The sequence below is a fragment of the Pseudochaenichthys georgianus genome, chromosome 18, assembly GCF_902827115.2.
Source record: "Pseudochaenichthys georgianus chromosome 18, fPseGeo1.2, whole genome shotgun sequence".
In the NCBI taxonomy this organism is placed as follows: Eukaryota; Metazoa; Chordata; class Actinopteri; order Perciformes; family Channichthyidae; genus Pseudochaenichthys; species Pseudochaenichthys georgianus.
In genome coordinates this window covers 22,972,529-22,995,290 of record NC_047520.1, presented here as the reverse complement: position 1 = coordinate 22,995,290, position 22,762 = coordinate 22,972,529, and the positions used below count along the sequence as shown (strand labels likewise).

The following is a 22,762-nucleotide window of genomic DNA, read 5'->3' as shown; positions in this document are numbered from 1 at the left end:
TTTTTAAATAGTTTTTATAGGTGTTGCCATCTGTTTTGTGTAGCGTGGTTCTACAAGCAAGTCAATGCATTAATTGGGTGGTATCAGAGAGTTACACGGGTCTGTAAATGCAATGAAAACAATTGGCCACAGCAAATAATTTATATTAAACATGTAATTTTTACTTTTGAATACTTTAGTACAAAGGATGTCTTGAATAATTTAAGTGATATATGTGTACACATATAAATAATTAGTCAAAACAGCGCTACATTTGATTTAATTAAAAGGTATAATATGTGGTAAACTGAAGAGCCCTTTGGGAGCCGAAAGAGCCGGCTCTTCTTGGTGAGCCAAATGATCCGGCTCAGCAAGAAGAGCCGGAATTCCCATCACTAGAACAATGACTTCTTCTGCGAGGATTTATAAAAGCAGCTGGATAAAAAAAGTTAGGAAACGCCCTATAGGAAACGCCCCCATAGGAAACGCCTCCTTGCTGCGGTCTGCAGACAGACCCATCTCTGTTTTTATGAAGAATTGCGTTTCCACCAGTATTTGAGATGGGATGCTTTTATTGTGAAGAACACTCTGACCGGAAGTACCGTGCGCTGCTGCTGCTGCTGCTGCTGACAGTGGAACTCGGGTCTGTATGAGTTTAGCTCTCTGACAGTGTTTTTACACGGTCTTGCCCTGCCATATACCCTCTGCTGCACACAAAGGTAAGAACTTCTAAATCTGAACACATTTACATGCTGTCTCAAAAACTCTCTTTCTGTAGCGTGAGAGTCACGTACTACTACCCCTGTTCCTGAACATGCATGCAGAACATTTGAGCCAAGAGCTAGCTAACTGGAGCTGTCACATTTTAAACCTGTATTTGTTTATGCCATTTCGTGATATTGAAATCGGGAAATAACTACTAGTAATTATTTATACGACTGTCCCTTTTGTCTGGTGTTTTCAAGCTACACTTTGGAGGTCTGTTTTAAGATTGAGCAAGCTAACGCTAACTGACGTCAGAGGGCCAGGTTAGGTCAGTGCGCTGGAAATGGGAAGCTGAGGGAATATGAATGAACAGAGGACAGGAGGACTAACATAATTATGTTCAACAAAAGGGACGTATAACACCCAGAGGTGGAGAAGTACCAGACTGTAGGAATACTCTGTTACAAGTAAAAGTCCTGGATTCAAAATGTTCCTCAAGTAAAAGTAGAAAAGTATTATCATCAAAATATAGTAAAAGTAGTCGTTGTGCAGATTGGTCCATTTCAGAATAATATATGATATGTTTTATAATGATTGATCATGAAAGTGTTCTCAAAGCTGGTGAAGGTGCAGCTAGTCTGAAGTACTTTGTAGACTGCTGGGTAGCTGGTGGATTTACTCCAGGTGGAACTAAAGTCTGATTTAACACTTGATTAGATTTCACATCATTCATCCACATCTGTGAAGTAACTAAATGGATTACATACATGTAGTGGAGTAACAGTACACCATTTACCTCTGAATTGTAGTGGAGTAAAAGTACAAAGTACAAAAGTTCATGTCCCTCAAAATTGTACTTAAAAGTACTTGAGTATATTTACTTAGTTACTTTACACCACTGATAAGCCCCAGTAGTGTAATATAGTGAAGTACATTTACTCAAATACTGTACTTACAGTATGTTTTCACTGTCAAGCATTGGTGCTGGTTGTTCAGGGGGGTTATACCACACACTAATGTCACTGTCATAATATGACGTTGAACTTTGCAGCAGACCCTGCCCCTAAACTAACCTCTCAAATATGTGGAAATTCAGGATGTGAGGGCCCCGTAAAGAGCTTCTTTTATCAGTTCACCTTTCACACAGATAATGTCTTTCAAAGAAATGACTTGCCGTTAAACCTGATGTTCTGATCTCTTATTCTTGTTTTCAACAAGCAGGCAAAAGCTTGTCCAACATTCAGATACACATTTCCATTCTAGATTTTTAAAGATTGTTTGGTTTAAAGTTTAATCAGATTACCAAAGGACATTTTCAGTTATGAAAGGTTTGTGAAATACGGGCCAAGAGTTCCCTAACCCTCAGGGTAATCCATTTCCACACACGCAAAGACCCCAGAATGTAGGCTAGGCCTCTTTATGCCTTGTTTCATATGATCCCTTCTTCTGTGTGTCAGTGTAAGGCATTAAACACATGCTTCTGTTGCTTCCATTTTTTTTATTTAGATTTGTACTGACAAACAGAGGAGGATGTCTGCGACTGTGAATAATCCTTTCCAACATATAGTTGAGCCCCTGGACTCCAAGGACCCAACGCAGCAGTTTTACAATCTTTCCAAACTTGGAGATCCCAGATATGGTAACGGGAATTCTTTACTATATGCAGATATGAAACTTCTTTACAGGGTCATTTGTATTTTACTGATATCAATTCCAGCAAGGTTCCATGTGAATGTGTTCTTCAGAGCGTCTCCCGTTCTCCATCCGGGTCCTCCTGGAGTCTGCTGTCAGGAACTGTGATGAGTTCCTGGTGAAGAGCTCAGATGTGGAGAGCATCCTGAACTGGAAGCATACCCAGACTCAAACTGTGGAGGTCCCGTTCAGACCGGCTCGAGTCATCCTGCAGGACTTCACGTGAGTGGACCCCCCTCTTATAATCAGTGTCAGTGATTTGAGCAAAGGAAAAACATCAAACAAAGCTCTATTGTGTAGTAACGCATAGAGCATTTATATGTCTGGTAAGGGAAACTTGTGTGTAGCAGCAATGCAGTGGAGTCACCGACTCAGGAAGGAGACACGGTAGAGCGGGAGCTTCGATGTCAAACACTGCAGGTTTATTTGGAGTCACGGCCGGAGTTTCACAGAGTAATCAACATGTTTTGATAAAATAGCTTAGACAGTTGGGCACACTGAGTCACTTGCGTCCGTGGCCTCGAATATGTCATACCTTGGAGTCCACAGACAACAAAGAAGGAAGTGTCCCAGTGCACCCACAACAAAGACCATCTGTGACCTAGTGTTGACCGGTCACAGAATGGGAACAATAACATTATGGCTGAAGCAGCCTATGTCCTTGAAGGAGATAACAGACGTCAGGGTTGGTCCTGTACGTCCTATCTAGGAGTCTAGGTCAATTATTTCCCTAACATGTCTCAGAGTCACATGGAGTGTAACTTGTTCTGTGAAAACAGATTCTTACATTATGTCTTATGATCTTCTGGAGGAACGATAACCCTGATGATGTCATAGTCATGTGATCAGGGTAATCTCAGTTTGGGCTCGGAGACTTAACATTTCTAATAGAAAGCCTGTTTGGATTATAAGAGACATGGTCCTTTGTCAGTCAGAGAGGGTCTACCAGAAAGAGAACTATTGAGTTGCATTATGGGAAATGTTATATCCAGTGTTTTTGCTCGTTGACCCGACCAGGGTCTTAAAGTCAGGTCACACTCGGCTGCTTCCATTTTGACCATTTTGGGGACATATCTTTATTGTATAATGATACACAACTTAAAGGATAAGTCGGGTCATATTCTATATTTGCATTGTTTGCAGCCAAACCAGCCTCAATGAATGGACTTACTAACAACAATAGTGTGTATCGTAACCTGATGTGTTATAATATGTGCTATAGCGCTCTGTTCAACACCTCAATGAGCCACTCTGTAGTGCATACTTGTTCATTGAGTCAAGTAAACACACACTGTGGTTTTAACCCAAATACAGCGTCCTGTTGCCCCAAACACTCAAATATGTATTCTTCCGCCACTGAAAATAGTCTTCAATAAATGCACAAATTCCATCTATTTGAAGTGACTTCTGATCAAAACTACAGTGAGATAAGAAATGCCTTTTAACAGCTTTAAAATGATCATATTAAAGAGCAACATAAGGGTATGGAATACAGAAAGCATTTAGAGAAATGAAAAATTGCGTCATTCTTATCCTTTACAATATCTATCATTTTAGCATTTTATGATACTGTGCAAATATAAGAACATGCTGTCAAACAAAAAGCTCAATGGTTAATGAACTACTGAATAAGAAGACCAGTGCAGACCATGGTGAAAGAATATGATGCGTTCAGGCCCATCCCTGATTTGACCGCTATGTTTCCTTAGTTAAGTCATGACCAAGTCTAAGTGACGACGCCTTTCTCTTCATCCCTCCTTGCAGTGGAGTTCCTGCTGTGGTGGACTTTGCTGCCATGCGTGACGCCGTGATGAAACTCGGCGGAGACCCAGAGAAGATTAATCCTGTCTGCCCTGCTGACCTGGTCATCGATCACTCCATCCAAGTGGACTTTAACAGGAAGTAAGACCAGGTTCATTATGCTCTTTTCACCACGCACCACCTGCTCATCGTTCCTGTGTTATCATCCAAATAGCTACGATATCATAACTGCTGTGTCTTTCTTTACAGTTTCAATATACTGGGGTAGCGTTCAAACTGTTTCCTTAACACTATTCCTTAACCTCAATGAAGGAGATGTGAAGGAGAATTACCAGGACTTATGCAAAGACAACCACTTCCTAACAGAATCCGACTGCACTTATACTGCTCTACGTTCTTATGATGCGGAGGCAGATGTTATCATTTAGCATCTGCTGTGAGAAAACTACTATTTTCCGTAGATCGATTACCGTACTTTTCGGACTATAAGCCGCGACTCTTTTCCCATTTTTGTTGTACAGCTAGCGGCCACTAGGGAACCTCCTAAATCTATGGATTTTACAGGTAAAATTAACCACCTTAACGCTATGGGCTCTAGGACCGGTCCGCGCCCGCCACCTTTAAGCGGCGGGCTCCAGCAGGAAAAGCTGGAGACAGGTAGCGCGCCAAAGTGAAAGTGGAACCGAGAGACAGAACGAGAGCAAGACAGACGGACAATTTAGCTGCTGCGGCTTATATGCAGGTGCGCTTTATAGTCCGAAAAGTACGGTACTAAGAACCCATCTAGATACTCTGCCTCGTAAGGACTTCATTACCAAGGTTTGAATTAAAATAAGAAATAGTTGCTCACGCTCTCTCTGTCCACTTGGGATAATCAACATAAAACCCAATTATTATGATTGAATTCAACCATTTTAATAAATAGTCTTATTATATACTACTGAACTAATTAGGAACAGTCAAAAGCAAAAACAAGTATTCGACTGCAACCAAGATTCATCAAGCTCCTTCCACCATCGTTCCATAGGTTTAGATACTATATATATACAGTATGTATATTCCGTTTCTTTAGGCTTTAACACACTATCTTTTTCCATTAGGTCTGATAGCCTCCAGAAAAACCAGGACTTGGAGTTTGACCGCAACAGAGAGAGATTTCAGTTCTTAAAGGTATGTCAAGAGAACCGTGGGGGTTCTACTTGTCTGATTATATAGTTGACTATGAACAGATGTTCTAACTTCTCTGCCTCTCCTCCCCAGTGGGGCTCTAAAGCCTTCAGGAACATGCGGATCATCCCTCCCGGTTCAGGGATTGTTCACCAGGTCAACCTGGAGTACTTGGCCAGGGTGGTGTTTAACTTTGATGGGTACTTCTACCCCGACAGCCTGGTGGGCACGGACTCCCACACCACCATGATAGATGGACTGGGAGTCCTGGGCTGGGGTAAGAAAAAGTATAACGCATAAGATAAGTTATGATAGGATAAACCGCTATTGATGTCCTTTGGCAAATTCAAGTGTGAAGCCATCAAAACAAAGGCAAGCATACGTTGGGATCTACTGTACCGAGGAATTGACTTGCAGTAGGGCTCCCATAGCCTACTGCAATTCTCTAATTGCAGGAAGTGCATTATTTGTCCAGGCAAAATATGTATACATATTATTCTTAATTAAGGATTGTGGTGCCACATAGATTTCCTACCCTTCAAATTGTATTTTATGGACTTATTAAAAAAAGATCCTCTTTAAAAAATCCCAACATACACATTGTAAATAAAGTTTTCAATGATAATAAGAGATTATGCAAAAATTATAAATCGCTTCAATATCATGAATCAAATTTCAATTGCAATATCAGTCATAACTATGGCAATGAGTTCTGTTTTTGAATCGTCCAGCTGTTTTGAATAGCAGTCCTTGCAACAGCCAATAGATAAGCTCCTATCTGACGATAACAGCACAATAACCCAAACATCTTCCCTTGAGCGGATCAGTAATGATGAGTTCCTAAATAATTCCTCATGAAATCCTCAGGTGTGGGTGGAATAGAGGCAGAGGCTGTAATGCTGGGTCAGCCAATCAGCATGGTACTTCCTGAGGTGGTGGGATACAAACTGTCCGGGACCCCAAACCAGTTCATAACCTCCACTGACATCGTCCTCACTGTCACTAAGGTAATTGCAATCCGTTTATAAAGACATGTTTGATTCTTTTCACAATCTGATATTTCCCTCCCCCTTGTGCTTTTAGCATCTCCGTCAGGTGGGTGTCGTTGGAAAGTTTGTGGAGTTTTTTGGCCCGGGTGTCTCTCAGCTGTCCATCGCTGACAGAGCCACCATCGCCAACATGTGCCCAGAGTACGGAGCCACGGCAGCCTTCTTCCCCGTGGACGAGGTCAGCGTTCAGTATCTGGAGCAGACCGGTGGGTGCTGAGCTGTTTAGTAAACACATGTGTACAAATAATGTAGCACGGTGACATTAAGTGAATGTTCTGAGGCACAAGTTTACTGACTGACATTGACCTTTATATGTTTCCTTCAGCATATTACAGCATATACAAAAGATTAGATTTTTCACCCAAAGAAGCAGCTTTCACATTACAAATGACCGGTGTACCAACAAAGACAGTCTATAAGGAATGGGAATGTGACGTCCTGACTCGGGACTTGACTTGGACTTGAGCCTTCTGACTTGAGGTGACTTGATCATTTAATTCAGAGGTCTCCAACACGCCAATCGCCAGCTGCCGCCAGAAGAGCAGCCTCCCGTCGGGGGGAGCGAATCTTCAGCCGCTTCTACTCTTGCTGTGAATCCTTGCAGGCAGGGGTGGCACTTTATTTTGCTGAGCCACCATGCGGCCAATCATATGTGAGGACACACTAGGATCATACCATTATGTGAAAGAAGGGTGGGGGGCACACGCTCCAAAGACAGCAAGTGTAGTGGTACAGGCCAGCTACACAGAGCGACGGGGAGACGGATTTAAATGCAAGCGCGTCGGAAAAAGTCAAGACATGAGCGAAAACCGAAAAAAGAAGCAGCGTCTGCTGCTTTTCAATGATATTAGAGAAAGCAAAGCTGAGTGCAGGATTTGTAAAATGAAAATAACCTTCAGAGCAGGGTTTTTGTTTGGTAACCACTCAGGATGTACTGCCAGAGGTGGGAGAAGTTCAGATCTTGTACTTGAGTAAAACTACCAGAGTGTAGGAATACTCGGTTACAATAAAAAGTCCTGCATTCAAAATGTTACAAGTAAAAGTACAAAAGTATTATCATCAAAATATACTTAAAGGAGACCTATCATGCTATATTTGAATAATATATTGTAGGGCCATACCTATATAAGGTATATTATACATTTTCTTTTTCAAAATACCAAACAGATCATGCATTTTAGCCATGCCTCATTTTGCTCTATTTTGCTCTCCTCCACCCTGTCTTTGCATGCGCTGCAGCTGACCACGGGGCCGAGTTACAAGCGTCATGTTACCATGGTGTTACCATGCTGTTGCCATGCTGTTACCATGCTGTTACCATGCCACGGCAACCTCTCATTCCCCTGATTGGTGGAGAGTTGGCCATATAGGCAGAGCTCCTCGTCACTGACGTCAGACTATTTTCAAATCTGGATCAGTCTGTATCAGATCCGTTGCAGCCCCGTTTTTAGAGACGTGGGTACGGAGGAAAAGAGAGAGGGTTGTGTTTTCTGACACACCGGGGACACATGTTCATGTATAAAAGACGTACAAAGGTGCATTTTGCATGATAGGTCCCCTTTAAAGTACCACCTGCAGAGGGATCTAGATGCAGGTGTTCTCTTCCCCATAGAGACGCCTCGCTGCACATATCCCTGGCATAAAGATAGATTGTGGGTCCCTCACAACATGTTGTACACAGTGATAAACATTCTGGTCACCTCAACATCAGGGATCTTATCCATTAAACTCCTTCTGAATCAAACCGTCACGGTAGCCTTACCTTACTGATCCCTCTTCAAATAGAAAAAAGCACGTTACTTTACCAGCAGAGAGAAAATGGATTATTATTAATGTGACTAATAAAGAGCAGTTTGATTATGAAGTATCGGTGTCATTACATTTGTTGAAAAGAACATAAGAACTTGTTTAAGACTCGTTTTGTCAAAGTTTAGGACTTGGACTTGAACTTGCCCATCCTGACTTGAGTCTTGACTCGGACTTGAGCGCAAAGACTTGAGACTTGACTCGGACTTGCAAAACAATGACTTGGTCCCACCTCTGGTAACAGGGATTGGTCCGTTCTTCTCTCAATGGACAGAACGGTTGCTGCTGTTCCCAGAATGCACAGCAGTTCACATTCCTCCAGTCAGAGCATTGTTCAATTACTGACTTGAGATTTTGATTTAAAGGGATCTCTCACTTTTCAGATTTTTCAGCAGAATATTATTTTCAAAATGTTTTTTTCCATTTGTGTTGTATTCAGGGCGAGACGCAGAGAAGCTGGCCTACATTACAAAGTACCTGAAGGCAGTGTCCATGTTCAGAGACTACAACAATGTCTCCCAGGATCCAGACTTCACCAGGGTCAGTCTCCTCATCAGTCTGTCTGTTTCTGTTATACAATGTTGAGCCCATAAAAGAAGGGTTGATTAAGACTTGCCTTCAAAAGGTAGACTTTGCCCCAATGGCATAACAGAACACCTCCAGACACTTTCTTATGTCATAGTAGGAAAATATACCAGGGTGTCAAGATTTCCTTCTGTAGGCGACAAGTTGTAACATGATACTAATAGCAAAAGACATACAAAGTTTCTGCAGACCCTTCCATTTCTTCATGAACCTTAAAATAGGAAGTAATTGCTACTAAAATGTCGTAAATCCATTTCCCAAAAGTCTTAAAAAAGCTGATGCATGGGCAGTACAATTAATTGTAAATGTACAAAAAAAAAAGTCATGTTTTACATTACAATTCACAAAGTGATGTATGTTGTTTGTTTTGTCAAATGTGTGTATTGTAAAGGTCCGGAATCTAAGATCGGAGTGGCATTGGAAATCTTAAAAAGTCTTAAATGTCACTTGCCTTTAACTGTAGGAAACCTCAAATAATATTGAGAATAAATTATACATTTAACAAAATACTGCAGACAGTTTTAAATGTAAAATGTATAAGCATAATGTATTAACTACCATGCCTAATATATTCTGATATCTCTCCTGCTCTCAGATTGTGGAGTTGGACCTCACCACAGTGGTTCCATGCTGCAGCGGCCCCAAAAGACCTCAGGACAGAATTGCTGTGTCTGATATGAAATCAGACTTTGAATCCTGCCTGGGAGCCAAGGTCAGCAACACTACGCTCTCATGCTGCACATTAGAAAGCAGGCTGGCACCCTATCAAGGTGTTTTGATATACCAAGGTATTGAGAATTAGTCAAAAATACTATCTATTAAACTGATCCAGAGAGGCTTTTCTGAGGGGACGTGTTGTAGTGCACGGCTTCAGCCACCAGAGGTCAGGCTCTACTTGTAGAACAACAGACTGCAAGCCCTAAAGCAGGGGTGTCAAACTCAAGGCCCCGGGGGCCAAGTCCGGCCCGCCACTTCATTTGATGTGGCCCACAAGAGCTTGCAAAGAATATAATCAGTTTATTATAAGGTTACATGCCGCTTTACAGGAGCACGTTGCCCATAAACTACATGTCCCACAATGCATCTGAAATTTTTCTCTGCATTTTTTATTTTAATATGCCTTTTTTCTTAGAATTTGCCTTTTTCTCAGAATTACAAAATGTTACTTATTTAAAAAAATGTTACTTATTTTTTAAAAATGTCACGTTTTCCCCCAAAATCTCACTTAATTTTTTTTTCCTCCAGAATTTGGCTTTTCTTTTCAAATCATTTTGTGACATTCTCACTGAAGAGACTTGCAATTATTTGCCCTAGACTTCTGCTTTCAGACGTAGTTAATTATGAAGCTTTTAGCTTATCCGATAATAATCCAAAGCAGAGGCAATAATGTCATATAATACATTATTTTATATTAATATTTATATATGTATTTTTATATAGTCTTAAAGTTACAACCGGCCCTTTGAGTGCAACCATAATGCTGATGTGGCCCGCGATGAAATTGAGTTTGACCCCCCTGCCCTAAAGATAACGTGACAGCAGCGGTGGAAGAAGTATTCAGATTCATTTCAAGTTAAAGTCCTGTATTCAAGATCTTACTACGACTAAAGTATTATCAGCAAAATGTACTTAAAGTATAAAAAGTCAAAGTAATCGTTGTGCAGAAAAATGGCCTTTATGTGTGTATATAATTCTATCTATAGCCTATATGTGGCATTTCCAGATAGTAGTGTTCTATCAAGTAGCATTTGACTGTTACTGTCAGTTCTGATTGACATTTTGTAAAATATTCAAATCATTTGACTTTTGTGACTCAAAGAGTTCGATTTTTAGAGATGCTTTTTGTTCAAAGTAGCTATAGCTGTTCAATAAATGTAGTACAGTACAATTACATTATTTCCCTTTGAAATGTAGTGGAGTAGAAGTATAAATTAGCATAACATGGAAATACTCAAGTAAAGTACAAGAACCTCAAAATGTTGAGTCTTCTTTCATCCACAGAGGCAGCTTATTAGCTCCATGATTCCCAAAGTGTGTGCCGCTATCCTCTCTGTGCAGCAGGTTTCCTGTTGAGGACCATGAGCTGTTCAACGTTTGCTTTTGTTGTTTTTCTTATAAAACCCGTTTTACCTTATTCCTAGTGAGATGTCAGGAACTTATCAAGGGATGAAAGATGAAATATAGTCCAAGCCTTTAATGAAGAATGAAGGATTCAGTTGTTGATTTCTTACGTATTTATTTAAAAAGGACCATGCATACATTCGTCTCAGAAAAGAGAAGGGATATATACTCAACTGCTGTTACTCTCAGTGCATTGGTAACTCATTTCCTGGTGTGTGTCATTTACAGCAAGGCTTCAAGGGTTTCCAGATTCCTCCGGAGCGCCACAGCACTGCTGTCCCCTTCCGGTTTAATGACAAAGATTATACATTAAACCACGGCTCTGTGGTCATCGCTGCGATCACCAGCTGCACCAACACCAGCAACCCCTCCGTCATGCTGGGGGCAGGTGGGTCCATATTGGATTATAGTGGGCTTCAAAGATGGTCAGGGTGAAGACTGTCATTGGACAAACGTATACAATATAAATCCTCTTCTTTCAGGGCTCCTTGCAAAGAAAGCAATAGAGTGTGGCTTGAGTGTGAAGCCGTACATAAAGACCAGCCTGTCCCCCGGCAGCGGGGTGGTCACCTACTACCTGAAGGAGAGCGGAGTGATGGCCTACCTCTTTCAGCTGGGGTAAGATCCACATGTCTCACTCATGTCTTATTTTTCATTTCCGCGCTCCTCGGGCTCGGTATCACCAGAAGTTGATTTGTCTGCGCCATCTTGAGTAGCGTCCCAGTGGCCTTATTTTTTCGAGGAGCGATAACGGAGGATCGATAATCGAGGAGCTACCAGACCATCCTCCGGTGAAATCCTCAGACACTCGCCCCGCCCCCTTACTGTGTATCGCTCACCGATTGGACGGTGCAGCGCATGCACTGATCTGGCTGCTGTCAGGCGATCAGCTGTGCGGCGTCATCACAAACAGACGTCGCTTCACGTGGCGCTCCGGAGGAAACGACGTCCCATTGCTCTTAAAACTCATGTCCCTGCTTCTCGTGGTTTCCTTGCGTCTCTCCATGCTTCCCTGGAGGGAGGGACTAGACGCAGGGAAACGACGCAAGTGAGGGACGCAAGGATTTAATTGAACCGAAGTGAGAAGGACCCATAGAAACATGTTGTGTCCATTATGTTAGTTGATTATTTACATTAGAGAACAGTAGTTTGACACTAATCAACACAACTCTTCTTACTAGCTTCTTTCTTTACCTTGTCATGGATATAGCTCATAAACACATAGATGACATCTGCATGTACTTTAGACAATCATACGTATATACTCACACGTATATCATTTCCCAAATGATCCTTGCTGTCACTATCTGAGACTTAAACCTTTGGAAATATGTGAGCCAATTGGTAAAAGGAAGGAACAAATGCTTGCTATGATTTAAATACTTTTCCAACAGTAAAATGCTCCAATCAGCATTTAAAAAAGCAAATGTACGGTAAGGGATCAGACGTGTCAACATGTAAACTGGTGTCGGCTTCACAAATCACTTGCTGGTTTATTTGAACTAAACGGTGTATTATGTAGTGTATAAACATCTTCAGTCACTGTATAAGTAATATTACACCACCTTTTTAAATACATTTCCTGTTGTATCATGTACATTATTGTTGAGACACTGTTTACAGATACTGGCTGTCTAGTAAAGAGAGTTAAATATCTAGAGAAAGTAGGTTCTTATTGATATTTACGGAAATGTTGGATTTGCAGGAATTTAGCATAAAGCTGTCCTGCTCACTGACATGCAGCACGGCCTGCTGAGTGGACACAGAGATATTAAAGAGTTGCCACAATAAAAGTGCTAAAAGTGTGTGAGTCAGCTTCCTGTAGGCACTAAATCACCATTCAAATATAGTTCTATTATTGTTAAGGCTGCTTGATGCAGTTAAATAGTGATACTTGATGGATTATCTTTTGTTTTGCATTTGTATTTATTCAAACACCATGATGGAACCAGGTCTCACAGCTGTCATTATTAATATACTCAGTAAATATCACCTCCATAAAACTACAGTTGACAGGTGGTCATGTCATGTTTGGCACTTGAAGTTATTTAAAGATACTTTTCTAACCTTTGAAACCCTCACTTTGTGTCTCCTGATAGCTTTGAGGTTGTTGGCTATGGTTGCATGACCTGTATAGGCAACAGTGGGCCGCTCCCAGAGCCGGTGGTGGAGGCCATTACCCAGGTACCCCGGGCTGCTTCAACATCGCCGCTGTGTCGTTGCATAAGTCAAAGCTCTCATTAGCTCCTTTCCCCCTCACTGTTTCTCTTCCCACCATTCCTCACCCACCTCATTTTATTTTTGTTTTCCTTTTTCCTGATCTGCCTGATCTTCTCTTCCTCATTTTACAAGCTATGTACATAAAAACTAATACATAAACAAAATGATATCCTCCCAACATTTAAGGTTTGTTTTTGTTTCAGGGTGATCTGGTGGCTTCAGGCATCCTATCAGGAAACAGAAACTTTGAAGGCAGAGTCCACCCCAACACCAGAGCCAACTACCTGGCTTCCCCCCCGCTCGTCATCGCCTATGCTATCGCCGGCACTGTGAGGATAGACTTTGATAAAGAGCCGATTGGTGAGAAGTTAGATTTGGAAAGTAACTGCAAAAAGAGAAACAATTAAGTTAAGAAATTCCCTTCATTACTCCTAACACATTGAAAGTCATCAGTTCAATGGATAAGCATATTGGATAAGCAAACTGTCAGGTGGCATTGTGGGTAATGTGGTGCCAGGATTTGACAAGGGAAAGAAGGAATGTGTGGAAGAGAATATTTCTGATACTGCTGCTTTGTTTATTTCCTTCTTTATATTCATCCAAAACATGTATTGTGTGTCTGACAATGTTAAAAGACTAATGGCAAATCAGCGCAGGGCGATTTTGATAACTTTTATTTTCCATTCCTTCTTTATCAATTTGAATAACTCAGCGTAGCTAGTCTTTACAGTGGCCGTAAGACACGAGCTATAGATCAATCTCTTATCTGTAGTCCTACACAACCTATTTTTAGACATCCATGGATAATTAACGGTAACTTTGGGAATTTAAACCGATTGGGAATGACGTTCTGGAACTGGAGACCTTGGACTTTAATATGACACTGACTCATAAGGATGAAACATGTTCAAGCACAAAGGACTAGATGTTTCAATCCTTTCAGTTTTTCCTCAGGTCCTTACAGGGAAATGTTGATTTACTTTCTCTGCCTTCATTGCATCTCAGAAGACAGCTCATTCAAAAATAATTACGGTGGAAACAGAATGAACGGAGGTTGTTGTGTGGATTTGCTGTTGGTGTTTGGCCGTGTGTGCGATGTGCGCCTGGGAGCTTTGGACAGGTTGGCAGACCTGCTGGATCAACAGTATTGTTCTAATGACCTTTTGTTATTATTCTAATACTGTCAGCAGCTGTGGTCTGGGTTGAGGAGAGAAATAAGGTTGCCTTCCCTTTGCCACAGAAATGTGTCTGAAGGGTCAAAATTAACACATTCCAACCACCAGGGACACGAGGGAGCCATGCCTCCAATCTAAATCTACTATAACTAAAGAGGAGGCATTTCCACCAGGCTGTCAGAGTTGTTGCTATAAGAGGATATATCCTGCTGATGTTCAGGTGTATATCAGTATGTAGTGTCTCTACTTTCAAGAGTCCTCTCCTGCTGATCTTCAGGTGTATATCAGTATGTAGTGTCTCCACTTTAAAGAGTCCTCTCCTGCTGATGTTCAGGTGTATATCAGTATGTAGTGTCTCTACTTTAAAGAGTCCTCTCCTGCTGATGTTCAGGTGTATGTCAGTATGTAGTGTCTCTACTTTAAAGAGTCCTCTCCTGCTGATGTTCAGGTGTATATCAGTATGTAGTGTCTCTACTTTAAAGAGTCCTCTCCTGCTGATGTTCAGGTGTATATCAGTAAGTAGTGTCTCTACTTTAAAGAGTCCTCTCCTGCTGATGTTCAGGTGTATATCAGTATGTAGTGTCTCTACTTTAAAGAGTCCTCTCCTGCTGATGTTCAGGTGTATATCAGTAAGTAGTGTCTCTACTTTAAAGAGTCCTCTCCTGATGATGTTCAGGTGTATATCAGTATGTAGTGTCTCTACTTTAAAGAGTCCTCTCCTGCTGACGTTCAGGTGTATATCAGTATGTAGTGTCTCTACTTTAAAGAGTCCTCTCCTGCTGACGTTCAGGTGTATATCAGTATGTAGTGTCTCTACTTTAAAGAGTCCTCTCCTGCTGACGTTCAGGTGTATATCAGTATGTAGTGTCTCTACTTTAAAGAGTCCTCTCCTGCTGACGTTCAGGTGTATATCAGTATGTAGTGTCTCTACTTTAAAGAGTCCTCTCCTGCTGATGTTCAGGTGTATATCAGTATGTAGTGTCTCTACTTTAAAGAGTCCTCTCCTGTTGATGTTCAGGTGTATATCAGTATGTAGTGTCTCTACTTTAAAGAGTCCTCTCCTGCTGATGTTCAGGTGTATATCAGTATGTAGTGTCTCTACTTTAAAGAGTCCTCTCCTGTTGATGTTCAGGTGTATATCAGTATGTAGTGTCTCTACTTTAAAGAGTCCTCTCCTGCTGATGTTCAGGTGTATATCAGTATATAGTGTCTCTACTTTAAAGAGTCCTCTCCTGATGATGTTCAGGTGTATATCAGTATGTAGTGTCTCTACTTTAAAGAGTCCTCTCCTGCTGATGTTCAGGTGTATATCAGTATGTAGTGTCTCTACTTTAAAGAGTCCTCTCCTGCTGATGTTCAGGTGTATATCAGTATGTAGTGTCTCTACTTTCAAGAGTCCTCTCCTGCTGATCTTCAGGTGTATATCAGTATGTAGTGTCTCCACTTTAAAGAGTCCTCTCCTGCTGATGTTCAGGTGTATATCAGTATGTAGTGTCTCTACTTTAAAGAGTCCTCTCCTGCTGATGTTCAGGTGTATGTCAGTATGTAGTGTCTCTACTTTAAAGAGTCCTCTCCTGCTGATGTTCAGGTGTATATCAGTAAGTAGTGTCTCTACTTTAAAGAGTCCTCTCCTGCTGATGTTCAGGTGTATATCAGTATGTAGTGTCTCTACTTTAAAGAGTCCTCTCCTGCTGATGTTCAGGTGTATATCAGTAAGTAGTGTCTCTACTTTAAAGAGTCCTCTCCTGATGATGTTCAGGTGTATATCAGTATGTAGTGTCTCTACTTTAAAGAGTCCTCTCCTGCTGACGTTCAGGTGTATATCAGTATGTAGTGTCTCTACTTTAAAGAGTCCTCTCCTGCTGACGTTCAGGTGTATATCAGTATGTAGTGTCTCTACTTTAAAGAGTCCTCTCCTGCTGACGTTCAGGTGTATATCAGTATGTAGTGTCTCTACTTTAAAGAGTCCTCTCCTGCTGACGTTCAGGTGTATATCAGTATGTAGTGTCTCTACTTTAAAGAGTCCTCTCCTGCTGACGTTCAGGTGTATATCAGTATGTAGTGTCTCTACTTTAAAGAGTCCTCTCCTGCTGACGTTCAGGTGTATATCAGTATGTAGTGTCTCTACTTTAAAGAGTCCTCTCCTGCTGACGTTCAGGTGTATATCAGTATGTAGTGTCTCTACTTTAAAGAGTCCTCTCCTGCTGATGTTCAGGTGTATATCAGTATGTAGTGTCTCTACTTTAAAGAGTCCTCTCCTGCTGATGTTCAGGTGTATATCAGTATGTAGTGTCTCTACTTTAAAGAGTCCTCTCCTGCTGATGTTCAGGTGTATATCAGTATGTAGTGTCTCTACCTACTTTAAAGAGTACTCTCCTGCTGACGTTCAGGTGTATATCAGTATGTAGTGTCTCTACTTTAAAGAGTCCTCTCCTGCTGACGTTCAGGTGTATATCAGTATGTAGTGTCTCTACTTTAAAGAGTCCTCTCCTGCTGATGTTCAGGTGTATATCAGTATGTAGTGTCTCTACTTTAAAGAGTCCTCTCCTGCTGACGTTCAGGTGTATATCAGTATGTAGTGTCTCTACTTTAAAGAGTCCTCTCCTGCTGATGTCCAGGTGTATATCAGTATGTAGTGTCTCTACTTTAAAGAGTCCTCTCCTGCTGATGTTCAGGTGTATATCAGTATGTAGTGTCTCTACTTTAAAGAGTCCTCTCCTGTTGATGTTCAGGTGTATATCAGTATGTAGTGTCTCTACTTTAAAGAGTCCTCTCCTGCTGATGTTCAGGTGTATATCAGTATGTAGTGTCTCTACTTTAAAGAGTCATCTCCTGCTGATGTTCAGGTGTATATCAGTATGTAGTGTCTCTACTTTAAAGAGTCCTCTCCTGATGATGTTCAGGTGTATATCAGTATGTAGTGTCTCTACTTCAAAGAGTCCTCTCCTGCTGATGTTCAGGTGTATATCAGTATGTAGTGTCTCTACTTGAAAGAGTCCTCTCCTGCTGATGTTCAGGTGTATATCAGTATGTAGTGTCTCTACTTTAAAGAGTCCTCTCCTGCTGACGTTCCGCCCAGTGGTGAAACTAGGTCTTCACAGAGCAAGGTTTGGGTAATTAGGAGTTTGGGAGCTCAACATAGACACAAACGATACAATCCTTTATTGTTTCTCCACCAACACATTCTCGCCTTTGTTCTGGTCGCTTGACAGAAGACGACCGTCTCTAAAGAGCCTGCTGTCCCTATTGCAGCTCTTTATTGTTCTCATACTGCCTGTGCTGCAGCACCTCTTTTCACCCTCTGTCTGAAACCAGAGCCCAGTCTGCTCTGATTGGTCAGCTGGCCGGCTCTGTTGTGATTGGTCAATTTCTTATGCTGCGTTCACACCGGACGCGATGCGAATATTGGCTTCGCTCTTATCGCATCGCCCTAAACGCTCGAGTTTCCCCGCGGCTGTCAGCTGTGTTTACTCTCATCGTTCAATGAATGTGTGGGTAAGAGACTCCCTCTGGAGGGAACACGGGGATTTTAGCCTCTGCAGACCATTTACATGCACACATACCTGAGGAGAGGGACAAAAACACAGGTAGTTTTCACGTATTTAATTATTTTCACCGTGTCTTTTGCAGGCACTGATTCCGAGGGCAAAGACGTTTTCCTCAGGGATATCTGGCCCACGCGGGAGGAGATCCAGGCCGTGGAGAGGGAGTTTGTGATCCCAACCATGTTCAAAGAAGTCTACGAGAAGATTGAGGTAGTGCGCCGGGAGTCTGATGGCCCAGCGATGTACATGTGTGTGTGATTGACCTGATCGTCTGATACGTGTTGTGTCGTAGAGTGTGAACGAGCGCTGGAACTCTCTGGTTGCTCCCTCCGACAAGCTGTATCCCTGGGACACCAACTCAACATACATCAAGTCTCCACCTTTCTTCGATGGTTTGGTAAATATACAAATTAAACATCCTCCCAAACTGTTGCTACGACTAGAATTACTCAGCTTGAAGGCTGCCATTTTTACAAGACAACAAGTAAATGAATTAAAATGGTATGTTTCCAGTTTTTCTGTAAATGGCTATGGGACATTTTTCAATCGGCAGCAGTAGTGTAAAAGCTCTATTGTTATCATACTATACTTTGACTTTCTCCAAATACTGTAGTATATTGTTTTTCCGATGTGTTTAACATACTACACTACATACGACGATATTTAGATTTACTCATTCCCATTCACAATGTTGACATCTCACTGATACCACTGCTACATTTCAACTACTATTATTAATCCCATTATGAACTACTACTGCTAGTAACGACACAATTATTCAGACAATATAGTCTATAGACTAATATTAGCACTGTACGTGTCTCACGTTGTCGTTATTCAGACCATGAAGCTGCAGCCCCCCCAGTCCATCCATGAGGCCTACGTGCTGCTGAACCTCGGGGACTCGGTGACCACGGACCACATCTCTCCTGCAGGGAACATCGCCAGGAACAGCTCTGCAGCGCGCTACCTGACCAGCAGGGGGTGGGTCACCTCACCACTTTAGAAAGAAGAGAAATCTCTAAGGTTTCCTCTTTGGGTTCAATGTGTGAGTCATGTGAGCTTCACATATAGTCGCATTGAAGGCCAACCATTCTTGAAACTATGAAAACAACCGAGGAGCACAATCTGCAGCATCGGTCTGACTTTCACGTCATGTCATGCGATCACGGCACAATGACTTCAGTGCGTTTCACTATTATCCACTGAACAGGAGTTTGAGTATGTTTCAAGGTGTTTACCGATTACAGTTATTATGTTGTTTGTCGACTAAAGCAGGAAAAAACAAACATAAGTCAAACTTTTACATCGAATCCTCCTCAAAACCACAGGAACAAATATAAATGTAACTAAGATGAGAATTGTGTTTCCAAACTGTCAATGAAAGCTTTTCCTTTCACTCTTCCCTTCACAGTCTGAGCGCCCGTGACTACAACTCGTACGGGTCCCGTCGAGGGAACGATGCCGTCATGGCCAGAGGGACGTTCGCCAACATCCGCCTCTTCAACAAGTTCCTTAATAAGCAGGCGCCGAAGACCATTCACCTGCCCACAGAGGAAACGGTGAGCAAGCCTCTCTTTGACTCTGTAACGACTATCAGGGAATGTGTTAGCGAGTAACTTAACACCATCTCGCCTACTGAGGCGGTGACAGGGACTAACTCCTGCCTGTTGTCCAGATGGATGTGTTTGATGCTGCAGAGAGATACATCCAGTCCGGTGTGCCTCTGGTGATTCTGGCAGGGAAGGAGTACGGCTCCGGGAGCTCCAGAGACTGGGCCGCTAAGGGCCCCTTCCTGCAGGTGACGAGGATCACTTCTTTGACCATTTGAAGAGAATAATGAATGTGTTCTTTCAAGAGAAAGAAGTGTTTAAAGGTTTGATTATGAACCATTTGTTTTTGTTGCAGGGTATTAAGGCGGTGGTGGCGGAGAGCTATGAGCGGATCCACCGCAGTAACCTGGTGGGGATGGGGGTGATTCCTCTGGAGTATCTGGCAGGAGACAGCGCCGAGAGCCTGGGTCTCACCGGCAGGGAGCGCTACACCATCCTCATCCCCGAGCCCCTCGCTCCCAGGATGCTTGTGGACGTGAAGGTAAACGCGCTCTCTAGGACTGGAACACATCTGCAATGTTGAGGTAATACTGAATGTGGCCTGTCTCTGTCCCTCAGCTGGACACAGGGAAGACGTTCCAAGTGAGGATGAGGTTCGACACGGACGTGGAGCTGACCTACTTCCACCACGGAGGCATCCTCAACTACATGATCCGCAAGATGTCTGAAAACTAACCTGCCAAGTGCCGTACAGCGCGCAGCGAGAGCAACACGTGCTGTTTCTCTGACTCCTAACCACCGTCCAACACGGCATCGCTGGTGTGAGTTCATCCAGTCATTGGCCGAGAACTAATGTACAGCCAGAAAACAGCATCACAATGTTCTCATTTAGGAGGAAATGTATATTTTAGATGTGTATATTAACTAAAGATATGCTATAGAAGATGATCTAAAGACTTATCTTTATGGTTGTGTCAAAAGATTATTCCAGATGATTCCAACATTAGTCTTGTTTGTGTACGTTTGGTCTTTATTTATGAAAGCATGAAGTTGCTACTCAGTAGAGCGAGGTAACACTAATGATGGTCCTACGTGCTGTACGACAGCAGCATGCAGCGAGCAGTACAGTCAGTACTCAAACTGACAGTTGAAAGGTTACCGTCAGCCAGGAGAGATTGATTATATCCCCATAGTACTGTGTTTACCTTTTTTGGACTAGCTTCTTTTCGTTAGCCAATATTTTATTATGTATACAAAGTTGAATGAACTGTGATGATGCCTGGGGGGTGCGGTGAGCAGTGGAGATGTATTTGTCTGTTACTGCAAAGCAAACCCAAACAGCCAATCACAGTGGCCTCAGCGTGTCGTAGCACAGCTTCCATCCCATGGAGCCAGTGAGGTCGTGCTTCACCTTCACGCAGCAGCAGCAGCAGCAGCCTAAATCCTTCAAGGGAAACAGCGCCAGCACTTTATCAAACTGCCATGTCTGGTCGGTCCGGTTGGTGTGCGTGACATGTCCCAGCTGAGGCTCTGCGCTGTTCAGCAGGTGGCAGGACAGTGTGAGCAGGGTTCAAACTGTCCCTGAGAGGAAACAGAAACCTTAGACCCCATAACTCTTCTTCAGCTGTTCCCTCTCTGAACAGATGACAGTCACTACAGACCATGTTTTAGTCTCTTTTAAAAACCAGGACCATTATAGTTAAGTTAAAGTTAAGTTAAAGTTATGAGATTCAGTAATATATGTTCTTGACTGTAATGAAGAAGATGTTGTGATGCAGGAAAGGCCGCTGCATGGAGGAAGTGGTGATGTTGTTTGTATGTTGATGATAATATCATATTATTGACTATCATTATTTCACGTATACAATCCTAAAGGAAGTGTGACTTGAATGAGTTGAATATCGTCATGGTTACTCCTCCAGGTAAACACGCTGAAGTCTGAAGCTAACCATTATTCCTGTTTATTGATTAATGTGCAGATGATTTCCGTTAATTAAATGTTATAAAATGTGAACAATGCAAACCTAAATATGTTCTAAACCAACAGTGCAGGACCCGAGAGGCTGGAAACAGCAATGGCTGCCATTCTTGTGTGAAAAATGTTTTACACATTGTGTTTTGCTTCATTCTACCCTCTTGATGTTTTCGGATTATTCACAACTATGTTCATGGTTTCTCTTTCCGTCTGTCTCGGATAAGTGTACAGAAGTCATGCCTGTTTGTCCTTCAGACATTCCAAAGGTCATTGTGAATCTGCCTTAATAACGTCATGCCATCGCCTTCATTTCATATGTTGGTCTTCTTACAACACTGATCATTTGATAAGGAGACTGAACCATGCTGCTGTTGATTCAACCTAAACTGATTGCATTACGCCACAGATTACTGACATGCTGAATAAAATTAGATTTTTCATTTGTGGTTATTTTCAAGTCATTAATAAGCTTGTATTTAAATTGTGTTTATTTGTAGAAGGGACCAATATAATGTGTGGAGCTGGCCCTCTGCAGTCGCTCGGCCCTGCTCTGCACTCCAAGCACTATCACAGGACTATAAGGGGTTCTTCCTTTCCTGTCTTTAACACACTGGAGAATATGAGCCTTCAATGGTCCCCAAAGCTCGCTCTGACATGTCGTGAATATTCTGCAGCCTGTTGGTTCTCTGCTGTCTCTTCGGGTTATAGAGTTTATCGACAGCACAAAGTGACACACATTAAAGAAACAAAGCTTTGTGGAAAAGTTACCTTCACACTTTGTCTGGTCCAGCTGCTCATTTTACTAGCCATAATAATAATAACACATTTAATTGATATAGTGCTTTTCTAGATTTTCAAAGTCGCTTTGCGAACAACAAACAAAGATGTACTGAGCGTGTTGACACCTACAGATTATAAGTGAGGGATTGGAAGATCCCTTGAAGCCTGTTTTTGCTGCTTACATTCCCATGAAGTTAAAAGGAATCTAGTCTGAATGCTATTCTAATGTTTCCAACACAGCATGGCTTTCATTCATTGTTCGAGCCATGACTCTCACACTAGTCCATTCTCTTCAGTGATGGGTTCTGTTAATGGTCCTAATTACAATACACTGTTTGAACTATACATATTCATATTGTGAGAGTTTAAATGATACAATATCCGTATTCTTAACTACCTTCAACATATCTTTGGCAAATCCTTTCAGCTTAGTCTTGGTTCCTATTGTCAACGTATATGCAAATATAAGCAAATACAGGCAAATCAAATGGGGCTGACTGTGGAAACACTACTTCCTGTTAGCAGCCCCCAAGTGATGGCTACACAAACTGCACCAGTCACATGACTTCACTGCACCACCATCAGCTGAGGGGGCTGGAGGACTTTAATGTCCACACTTTTGGTGACATCTCTTGAGCTCGTGTTCACC

The 22,762-nt window shown here is 42.1% G+C and overlaps 1 protein-coding gene across 1 annotated transcript; it reads left to right on the top strand.

Annotated features, from left to right (window-relative positions):
* The first annotated feature begins 551 nt into the window (after positions 1-551).
* Positions 552-21,773, top strand: aco1 (aconitase 1, soluble). The gene is made up of 21 exons (XM_034106058.2): positions 552-698; positions 2,191-2,323; positions 2,430-2,598; positions 4,141-4,278; positions 5,238-5,307; positions 5,398-5,581; positions 6,172-6,311; positions 6,388-6,559; positions 8,599-8,699; positions 9,340-9,456; positions 11,094-11,253; positions 11,348-11,483; positions 12,965-13,049; positions 13,289-13,445; positions 17,891-18,015; positions 18,098-18,202; positions 18,647-18,789; positions 19,220-19,367; positions 19,484-19,606; positions 19,714-19,899; positions 19,977-21,773. Exons 2-21 carry the CDS (start codon positions 2,215-2,217, stop codon positions 20,091-20,093), a joined length of 2,685 nt encoding a protein of 894 aa, XP_033961949.1. The 5' UTR covers positions 552-698; positions 2,191-2,214; the 3' UTR covers positions 20,094-21,773.
* Positions 21,774-22,762: the final 989 nt, after the last annotated feature.

Coding starts and splice junctions, on each gene's coding strand:
- aco1 (XM_034106058.2), top strand. CDS start 2,215: ATGTCTGCGACTGTGAATAATCCTTTCCAACATATAGTTGAGCCCCTG. Junction 9,457..11,093: donor AATCCTGCCTGGGAGCCAAG/GTCAGCAACACT, acceptor TGTCATTTACAG/CAAGGCTTCAAGGGTTTCCA. Junction 18,016..18,097: donor AAGTCTACGAGAAGATTGAG/GTAGTGCGCCGG, acceptor GTTGTGTCGTAG/AGTGTGAACGAGCGCTGGAA.